General features: G+C 35.1%; 1 protein-coding gene across 1 annotated transcript; it reads right to left on the bottom strand.

The window, feature by feature from the left end:
- Positions 1-6,004: 6,004 nt before the first annotated feature.
- Positions 6,005-8,970, bottom strand: LOC143071002 (uncharacterized). The gene is made up of 3 exons (XM_076245093.1): positions 7,410-8,970; positions 6,652-6,989; positions 6,005-6,022 (listed from the first exon to the last, which is right to left on the bottom strand). Exons 1-3 carry the CDS (start codon positions 8,968-8,970, stop codon positions 6,005-6,007), a joined length of 1,917 nt encoding a protein of 638 aa, XP_076101208.1.
- Between the last annotated feature and the right edge of the window lie 2,242 nt (positions 8,971-11,212).

The following is an 11,212-nucleotide window of genomic DNA, read 5'->3' as shown; positions in this document are numbered from 1 at the left end:
TGTTGTTTTTCCCTTTTATTTGATGTGTTTCCATCCGCTTTGGTTTGTTACCCGCCTAATCGATTTATGACTATTTAACAATGGTATACTACTGTTTCCTTTATTTCGCTAGAAACAAATTCTCTGATATTGTCATATTTTCCTAGATTTAGCTAAACACTAGAATATTTACTTGAACGTGAAATGCATATTTTCTGAATACGTAAAATATTGAACTTTTTCTTTTTACAAAAGCTCACAAATCCCAAATTTTGTTTGAAGTATAGCTAATATACAATATGCAAATGTATACGGTGTCAATGACTGGATTCAGTTATAAACTTTTGAAGACGGTAACCATTTATTATTTCACTAAAACATATGTCCTAGTAAAAGAATTATCAAGGAAGGTAAATACTGACATTACAATTTGACAGAATATAGATGAGCTAACAACGTAAATTTATATTTACTATTCATTAGCTCATAGAAGCTATTTACATTTTCAACTTTTGTCTCTCAGCATTGACAAATAACTGTTAAATATATAGTGAAATTCATTACCCAATTCTTCTTTTTAACATACATCACAAACTCTTTTTTACCCATCTTTACTAAAAAAATATCTATTTTCAATGGGAAATCTATGACTTCCACATCCAATTTTTGCATAAGTTGTGTCTTTACAGTCAGGATCATACTTCGTCAAAATTATCTCCCCATTATGCCAGTTCATTTTCACAATCGTAGAAATGGAAGCCATTGTAGGGATGACGCGCTACCAATTTTGCTCTTGGAAACCGATAAATTTATCCACATTGCACCAGTACGATCCTTATATGTCAGTTGTATTTTATAAGAGAAATGTACCAACTCGCTAATGAGCACCAGTTAATGATCTTGTCTGCATTGATTCAACTTAAAGCTATTGTCTGATCGGTTGTCAGGTGGAATTTTTGAAAATTCATAAACATTTAAAAAAATTCTAATTTAATATTTCGTGGAAGGGCAGACTAGATTTCTTTAGTGGTTGAAGACTATAAACCCTAGTTATCACACACAAAAATTTATAATTTTTCGAAGATATGCATTTTCATCATCCAACTTGAAAGACTGTCGTCAAGTACTTTTAGTAAAATAATAGCTATTCGAACACACCTACTCTGTTTTTGTGATTCATTAGATAGGTATTTCACTTGACCCATATATTTTATCTTTTAGTACTGTGATTTTTTTTAAGTTATAAGGTCAACCTGTAGCTTTGATATATAAAAATGATTGAATCTGAAGCGAGACTGTGTATGAAATATTCTTGCTTTGTACGATATGAAGACAAAATATTCAACTCAAACACGCCCTAACATAAAAAGGTGCACTCGATTTTCTCTTTTCGATACTATTGTTACCCATTTTTGGGAATTTTTTCTTGAGTCACAAAATAGAAGGGCAGACACGAAAATTACTGAACTTATAGATTGATATGTTTTCCGTCCGTGGTAATTTTTTTTTTAAAGAAATCGGAGGATATGCATTTTCTACATCCAACTTGAAAGATACCCATGTCGTCGACCTGATATCTAATTGTTCTGCTGAACTATCTACTAGATAAATTGAAAGCTTATGCAAATGGTGTTTTTAAAATATAACACTTCGTTATTGAGAAGAAAATTGTAATTTTGTTTGTTTCTTTTAACTTTTAAATTTTTTGTCACTATAGTAAACATTACAGTACACATTTATCGCCTTCTCTAACAAAGAGCTTCGATTCTTTTGTTCTATTTCAACCGGGTTTCCGACTGTTTAATCAAAAGGTAATACATTAAAAAAAATTCCCAAGTCTTTCAGCCTTATACATGCTGTAATTTAAACATTTAGATGAATTGAATATTTTAGTCTTCCTATCATTTACTAATAAATCGTGGTAAACGTAATTTTCTGTAATGAGGCTATTTTGATTTACTCCCCTTTGAATGTATTTCAAAGTCGTTCCATACTTACCGGTACTATTGTTGTAAAACTGAAACCTATTTAGTGGGTAAGTAAAAAGAAAACAAGATCATGTGAGTTATTCAGTTTAGAGTACTGTGTGTTTAAGTTCTACTTTTGTGTTAGTCTTATGGTGGACAAAAAATCCCTTTCAGATTTTCGACAGCGATAAATATACAGTGTTAAATATTGTAACTACTCTTTGGGATTTGTAAATTAGGTGTTGATTTGTCAAGTGTTCTCTTGAAAGACAATTTAGATGACGACGGATATGTTCCTGTGAATCAGATTATGATACTTCAAAACTGAAAAAAATATGCAAGATTACAAACAATTTAGGTCTCTGTCCTCTTGCAATAGTTAAAACATATCTTATATTTTACCCTTTCTACAAGTATTGACCATTCCGAACAAGATAGTTCTGTGTTTGTTTCATCAGAATGAATGGCCAACGTAGAATCAAGATCTTGTCTTATGTAGAGATAAATCGTACGCTGTAAAAAAATCACTCTTATTCAAATAAAACCATTATCTGAAACTGATATGATCAAGATGTACTATTTCTTGATTGATAACTTATTTGTTGCATTTCGAGGACGTGTTTTTCGATAAATAATCAGCATTCCCATGATGTTCTCGTTTTCTTGTCGACTTGTTTCTTATTCATTTGAGGCTGGCTTCATACATGAACTCGTTAGGAAGAATGACAAAACTGACATTACAAACCGATCCTCTATATATATGATGTTCTCTAACCAAATAATCAAAATTAAGGTGACTATGACGAACGCACCTAACCCTTGAAACTTGTAATACCGTATAGTTGGTCATTTTTCAGGGTGTAAATTTTCGCTTATTTTCGCGGACTTCCGCCAATACAAAAGGGCACATACAAAGGTATTGGTAAAAGTTTTGAATCCGCCAAAATAGAAACAGCCAAACATTTTCGTATACCTTATTCAATGAAAATCGCGAAACTTTGCACACGCGAAAATAATCCACTTTACGGTAATACCAGAGAAACAGTCATATCTTGTATCAAGAAATTGACAGTGATGATAGGTTGATAACAAAATAAATTTGCGACAAAAGGGATTACTTTCATTTTCCAAATTCGTGCTTTCCATTTCTATATAACAACATTACAGTTGCGCCTGCATACGGAGTTCGATACTTTAGAGCTTGCATTTTCTTTTGTGATTTCAATAGAAAGTTGATGCTTACATGGAAACTATTCAACAAGGAGCTTCTAGTGGTGAAATTGAAATTATTCTTTCCGCCAAAATAGGAAAACTCCCTTTGAAAAAGGATTGGGACAACCTCTCATTGATAAGACTCTTATATATATTATTCTTTTTTGTCTCCTTGTCCGCTCCTTACCAAATTTGCTGTACAACATCAAATTGAAAAAAAGCAAAAGCAGACAAACAAACAAACTCGCTTATTCATTTGAGGCTGGCTTCATACATGAACTCGTTAGGAAGAATGACAAAACTGACATTACAAACCGATCCTCTATATATATGATGTTCTCTAACCAAATAATCAAAATTAAGGTGACTATGACGAACGCACCTAACCCTTGAAACTTGTAATACCGTATAGTTGGTCATTTTTCAGGGTGTAAATTTTCGCTTATTTTCGCGGACTTCCGCCAATACAAAAGGGCACATACAAAGGTATTGGTAAAAGTTTTGAATCCGCCAAAATAGAAACAGCCAAACATTTTCGTATACCTTATTCAATGAAAATCGCGAAACTTTGCACACGCGAAAATAATCCACTTTACGGTAGTACCAGAGAAACAGTCATATCTTGTATCAAGAAATTGACAGTGATGATAGGTTGATAACAAAATAAATTTGCGACAAAAGGGATTACTTTCATTTTCCAAATTCGTGCTTTCCATTTCTATATAACAACATTACAGTTGCGCCTGCATACGGAGTTCGATACTTTAGAGCTTGCATTTTCTTTTGTGATTTCAATAGAAAGTTGATGCTTACATGGAAACTATTCAACAAGGAGCTTCTAGTGGTGAAATTGAAATTATTCTTTCCGCCAAAATAGGAAAACTCCCTTTGAAAAAGGATTGGGACAACCTCTCATTGATAAGACTCTTATATATATTATTCTTTTTTGTCTCCTTGTCCGCTCCTTACCAAATTTGCTGTACAACATCAAATTGAAAAAAAGCAAAAGCAGACAAACAAACAAACTCGCTTATTCATTTGAGGCTGGCTTCATACATGAACTCGTTAGGAAGAATGACAAAACTGACATTACAAACCGATCCTCTATATATATGATGTTCTCTAACCAAATAATCAAAATTAAGGTGACTATGACGAACGCACCTAACCCTTGAAACTTGTATTACCGTATAGTTGGTCATTTTTCAGGGTGTAAATTTTCGCTTATTTTCGCGGACTTCCGCCAATACAAAAGGGCACATACAAAGGTATTGGTAAAAGTTTTGAATCCGCCAAAATAGAAACAGCCAAACATTTTCGTATACCTTATTCAATGAAAATCGCGAAACTTTGCACACGCGAAAATAATCCACTTTACGGTAATACCAGAGAAACAGTCATATCTTGTATCAAGAAATTGACAGTGATGATAGGTTGATAACAAAATAAATTTGCGACAAAAGGGATTACTTTCATTTTCCAAATTCGTGCTTTCCATTTCTATATAACAACATTACAGTTGCGCCTGCATACGGAGTTCGATACTTTAGAGCTTGCATTTTCTTTTGTGATTTCAATAGAAAGTTGATGCTTACATGGAAACTATTCAACAAGGAGCTTCTAGTGGTGAAATTGAAATTATTCTTTCCGCCAAAATAGGAAAACTCCCTTTGAAAAAGGATTGGGACAACCTCTCATTGATAAGACTCTTATATATATTATTCTTTTTTGTCTCCTTGTCCGCTCCTTACCAAATTTGCTGTACAACATCAAATTGAAAAAAAGCAAAAGCAGACAAACAAACAAACTCGCTTGGTCCTATTATTTTATTACCACTATGAAGATGCTTTTACAACAAATACTTCAAAAGTAAAGTTGGAATGAGTATTAATCCCTCTTCAGGTGTAGAACTAACTGCCATAGAAGTCTCTCGGCTGTTCTAGCACAGTTCTACCTTAACACGATTACAAATGGTAATAATCAATGGTATAACTGTAAGAATCAGTTATATGATGGAACTGTCATACTGTCAAATATAAAAATGAATTTTATGATACCAAGCTTATAATTTTGCATGTCAGACTCGCGTTTCGTCCACAAACTGAGCAGTGACTTAGAATCAAAAAGTTAAAACAGCAAAATAAAGATCACTGATGACTCAACTTTTCAGATCTTTTCTATTGTAAAATTGTATGAATATTTTCTAGGGTAGAACTGTTTTAAATGGCGTAGTTAAGAGCCACTCTGTTATCATCATTTTGAACTGTTGTAGTAATCAAGAGGTAAGGGAAGCTAGGGGTGAACTATGCAGGTCAATAAAGAGTCTTTGTCTTCCTTTTTAAAAAAATGAAATGCGCGTCTGGCGCAAATACAAAATTCCAATCCTGGTATCTATGATGAGTTTATTTACAACCACTTGGTCGATGCCACTGGGGTTTTTATTCCAAGAGAGTTTCACCAGCTCAGTAGTCAGCACTTCTGTGTTGACATGAATTGTGATTGGTATAGTTATAATTATAATTTAACTGTTTTCAAAACATTGAATTTATGAAATACTCATAGTTACCAGGATTATAATTTAGTACGCCAGACGCGCGTTTCGTCTACATAAGACTCATCAGTGACGTTAATGCTTTTTACCTCATAAATAGATTACCTTAGCTGTAAATGGCAATCAATTTTGGAAATTTAAGTTCTCAACGCTCTTCAACTTCGAACTTTCTTTGGCTTATTCAACTTTTTTTCATTCGAGGCTCACTAGTGAGTCGTTTGTAGACAAAACGCGCGTCTGACGCAAATAAAAAAAGACATCCTGGTATCTTTGATGAGATTATTGAACATGTTAATTAGTTGTTTTGTTTCTCCTAGTATAAAAATATTTTTTTATGTTTATATTTTTTTTTTTTTTTTTTTTTTTTTTTTACTGCCCATTACGCCCATTGGCGTGTGGGGCAGCAACGAAGTTTCTCCACATCTGTCTGTTTTGTGCCATCTTCTTCAAGCTCCCCCAAGTATGTTGGAAATTTGCCATCTCAGACTCAACTGTGCGCCGCCATGTTATTTTAGGTCGTCCTCTGCGTCTCTTTCCCTCTGGGGTCCAGAACATTGCTGTGTTTGTAAGTTCTTCAGGGCTCTTACGTAAAACATGGCCAATCCATCTCCATCTTCTCCTGCTAATGAGTATGCTGATCTCTTCCTGTTTGCATTTAATGAGGAGGTCCTGGTTTGTGATTTTTTGTGGCCAAAATATCCTTAGGATTCTCCTCAGACTCTTGGTATGGAATGTAGAGAGCTTTTGTTGGTCTGCCTCTGTCATTCGCCAACATTCAGAACCATACAACAGGATAGGTAGTATACAACTGTTGTATAGTTTTAGCTTGTTCCGGATGGTGTATTGACCGGATTTCCATACAGCCTGCAGGTTATTAAAAGCAGCTCTAGCTTTTGACAGTCTTTGTTTGATGTCAGTGTTGGCTCCACCATCTGATCTTACAGTACTTCCTAGGTAAGTGAAGGTATCAGTCTGTTGTAATGGTTTCCCGTTTATTATAATTGGTGCTGGGTTGTTAGTGTTTAAACTCATTACTTCAGTTTTCTTATGGTTTATTTTGAGACCTATCTGTCCTGCATACTTTTCTATTCGATTGGACTTTTCCTGGATATGTTGGTGAGTGTGCGATAGCATGGCAATGTCGTCAGCAAAGTCCAAATCTTCAAGAATGGTGAAAGTTCCCCATCTTATGCCTCTTGGGATATCTGAAGTTGTTTGTCGCATCACCCAGTCAATGGCTATTATAAATAGTGTAGATGACATTACACATCCTTGTCTTACTCCAGTTTTAATTGGGAAATAAAGTTGTTCACTTCCGACTGTACATTTGAAGTTTTCATAAAAAGCCTTGATTAGATTGATCAGGTGTTGTGGGATGCCGTAAAGATGTATGATTTTCCAAAGGGTTTCCCTATGAATGCTATCAAATGCTTTTTCGAAGTCGATGAAATTGATGTAGAGTTGCCTCTGCCATTCTGTGCATTGCTCAATGATATTTCTCAGGATGAAAATCTGGTCAACGCAGCCTTTTCCTTTGCGAAATCCTGCCTGCTCCTTTCTGAGTAGACTGTCGATTGCTTCAGATATTCTTTTTATAATAATTTTGGCCATGATCTTGCTAGGAATAGATATAAGTGTGATTCCACGCCAGTTATTGCAATCATTTAATGCACCCTTTTTAGGTATTCGGATGATAATACCTTTATCCCATTCTGTTGGTACTATAAGTTCTTTCCAGATCTTATGGAAAATTGGTTGGAGGGTATTGGCTGTTAAGATGGGATCAGTTTTAAATAGTTCTGCATTCAGATTATCTGAACCAGGAGCTTTTCCATTCTTTAGAGTTTTGATTACTGCTACAATTTCAGATATGGTGGGTGGTTCAATACTTATTTCCAGTTCAAAGCTAGGCTCTGGGATAGTAGGTAGTGCTTCTGGAGATGGTCTGTTCAAAATTTCACTGAAGTGTTCTGCCCATCTTTTTTCTTGTTCCTTTTCTGATGTTAGTAAATTTCCCTGTTTGTCTTTCACTGGGATGTTAGGTGAAGACTTGGATTTTCCACAGATAATTTTGGTAATTTTGTAGAGGTTGCCTTGCTCTCTTTTGTTAGCCGCTTCTTCTGCTTGGTCTGCTAAATTATCCATAAATTTCCTCTTATCAGCTCTAACCAGGGTTTTGACATTACGATGTATGTCGCTATATTCTTGTTGGTATTTGTCTTTCAATCTTGGTGATTTGGTATCATTGACTTTCTTTTTTGCCTGCCTTCTGATGTTAATCTTGTTCCATGTTTCCGGTGTGATCCAATCTTTCTTCTTTGTCTTTTGCTTATAGCCTATACATTCTTCGCTACATTTAGTGTATATATCTGATATCTCATTCCACTTCTCATCTAATGTTTCATTTTCATCTCTTACTGAGTTTTCCAATACCTGGTATCTGTTTTGTAACTTTATGGCAAAATCTTTTTTAACCTTGATATCCTCCAGTTTATCAATATCAAAACGCTTCCTTGATGGAACTTTCTTTCCAGTTGCCCTGAGTTTCAGTTGGATGAGAGCTGTTATCAGTTGGTGGTCAGATCCTACATCTGCTCCTCTCTTAACTTTCACATCTAATAATGATCTTCTCCATGTGCTATTTATCATTAGATGATCAATCTGGTTTTTATCCCTGAGGTTTGGGGAATACCATGTTAGTTTGTGGATGTCTTTGTGTGGAAAAATGGAACCTCCTACTACTAAATTGTTTGTTGAGCAGAAATCGACAAGTCGTTCTCCATTTTCATTTATCTTACCACAACCATGCGTTCCCATAACTCTTTCGTAGCCAGTGTTGTCAAAACCCACTTTTGCATTCATGTCTCCCATGATGATCTTTATGTCATGGTTTGGTGTTTTATCAATTTCATGTTGTAATTGTTCGTAAAATACATCTTTGTTCTCATCGTCAGCTTCATTCGTAGGAGCATAACATTGAAATAAAGTGATGTTAATCTGTTTTCCTTTGAATCTTGCCATAATAATTCGACTGCTTATAGGTTTCCATTCTAAAAGTGTTCTTTCTATACCCTTTTTAATGATTATTGCCACTCCTTCATGATGTTGGTTATCATCTCGCCCAGAGTATATTACAGTAGATCCTGAAGTTGTTGTCATCCTGCCAGATCCTGTCCATCTACTCTCACTAACGCCTAAGATATGTAATTTGTACCGCTGCATTTCTGAGGTTATTTGAGCCAATTTTCCTGCTGCATACATTGTTCTGACGTTCCAAAAACCAATTCTGGTTTTAGTTTTTGCCATGTTAAGGGTCTCCGTTATCCTGTTTGTAGTTTCCTTTCGGCTTTCACTACCTACATTCATCCTTGCTCCACTGTTGGTGCGTTGGAGACTCTCTTCCACAGCTGTAGTTTTATTCTTCGTTGCTGTTTCTGTAACATGATTTTTTTTTACTTGTTAGGGTCGTTAACCCTAAGCAAAACCTTCTACGTGAAGGGTCGGGTTATTCTGTAGGGGTTTTCCATCCCTTAGACGACTGCGTGAGCTTACGAGTTCCATCTACCCGGATTTTCTTTCTGGATTTACTTCCATAGCCTTTGACTTTCCAAAGTCACCCACAAGGCAGTGGGGCTAATATCCCATAGCTGGGGCAAGGTTGATGAGAGCCAGGGCGTATCCACTCGCCGGTGGGCCTGCACTCTGCATCTCTAGGGCCCTTGCTGCTCCGAGATCCCTTGCAAATTAGCCTGGAATACTGGACCCCAGTATCCGTGTATTACCCCGAGGAGGAATTGCAAGAGTCTTGGTAGCATAGAGGCTTTGTACTGGCAGGGCAAGGTTTACGCACTCGACTCTCCCTTTCACCTACAAGTAGGCTAGCCAGCAGCAGCGGTATATCTAATGGTCGATACCCGCCACATTAGACGCATTTTACTACCCTATGGTGTAGCACCATCAACACACAATATGTTTATATTACAGAAACAAAATCAAACAAAATAGATCGATACATCATATAAAAAAAAAGAAAAAAAAAAGACACAAACGAATAACAAGAGCTGTCCAATTAGGACGAAACTAGGTTATCGATGCCCAAATCTCGTTAATGGATTAGGAAAACACAAATTAACGTAGTAAATAAAAGTATTAGAATTAGTATTCATCACCCACCATATAAAAACTCAATATTTGAAATGTTGTAAACTGTAATAGGGAGACAACAACACATCCATAGACCAACTGTGCTGGTGATAGCAAAACTTATGAATTGTACATTTCTCAATTGTTCTCCCTCATAAATCTTTTGAAGCAGTTTTCGTGTAAGCAGCAGTCGTTGCTTATCAATTTTGTATAGTGTGAATATGCGTGAGCGTAACGTACTAACTGAGATATGTAAACGCCATAGGATGAGCACAATATTGTGTTACTGTTTTACTGTTAATAAATGTAACGTTTACAATTGCATCTTTTTGAGTTTTTTTATACGCATGTCAAGGTTTTAATTGTATGCAGGCTACGTTTTGCTAAATAACGGTTTATGGTCAATTTCTACCTATTAAATTCCTTCTTTTGTCTATGTGTCCTTTTTAATTCAGATTTCAAATTGGGTCTTTAAAAAGTGCCTTTTGAAAATTAATTGATTCGCTTTTCTTTCAGTTTAGATATCACTAGCACTTTTATATAATGATTTAGCCTTTACTATCTACATCAATGCCAATTAACGATTACTGATCAATATCTGAGGAATATACTAACACAGTCGTGTGAATAAATATTTGTCACCTTTTGTCGTTATTGTTCTTTACATGCTATTTTTGGTTTCTGTTTTGTATAACTGCTTTGAAATTGCATGCATTGTAAGGAACCTGCGATTAAAATCAACAGACTTGGTATTCATCATGTTTTATACTAAATATTGACATATAACCCTCGTTTACTTTTATTCGATTCACACATTTTTGTCAATAAAGTTGGCCACCAATACTGATGAAATTTTAATACTCGTTATAAAATATAATATTTTGTAAGAATTGGATGTGAGCCTTTAAAATAAACACCATCTTTACATAATCAAAAGAAACCATTATAATTCTTTGCACATTAAACAAAGCAAAACATAACAGTTGAGGACCATGTCAAAATATAATCGTTCACAAGAAACACATACCACATATCAAGACACAAATTCTCTCCTACCCAGAAAAACAAATTAAACTAAAGTTTATCATATATATCTATCATCAATTCCAAATCCTTAGGAACGAAGGAAACAACTAACATTTTCAAGAAATGATTATCAATCGTCAAAATGAGACAGAAGATATTTTGAGGACAATCAAAACACACAAGTGACAGGAAACCCCCTAGGAAATGCCATATTGAAAAGAAAAAAAAAGTATAGCCAACATTCTGAACCCCACATAATTTACCATAGGCCAGGGATGAGCAAATATTTAGTCCGGACGGGGAGTAAGAATATCCTGCTCATGATCAACTAGTG

Source organism: Mytilus galloprovincialis, chromosome 4, assembly GCF_965363235.1.
Source record: "Mytilus galloprovincialis chromosome 4, xbMytGall1.hap1.1, whole genome shotgun sequence".
NCBI classification, from domain to species: Eukaryota; Metazoa; Mollusca; class Bivalvia; order Mytilida; family Mytilidae; genus Mytilus; species Mytilus galloprovincialis.
This window is presented reverse-complemented; position numbering and strand designations above follow the sequence as displayed.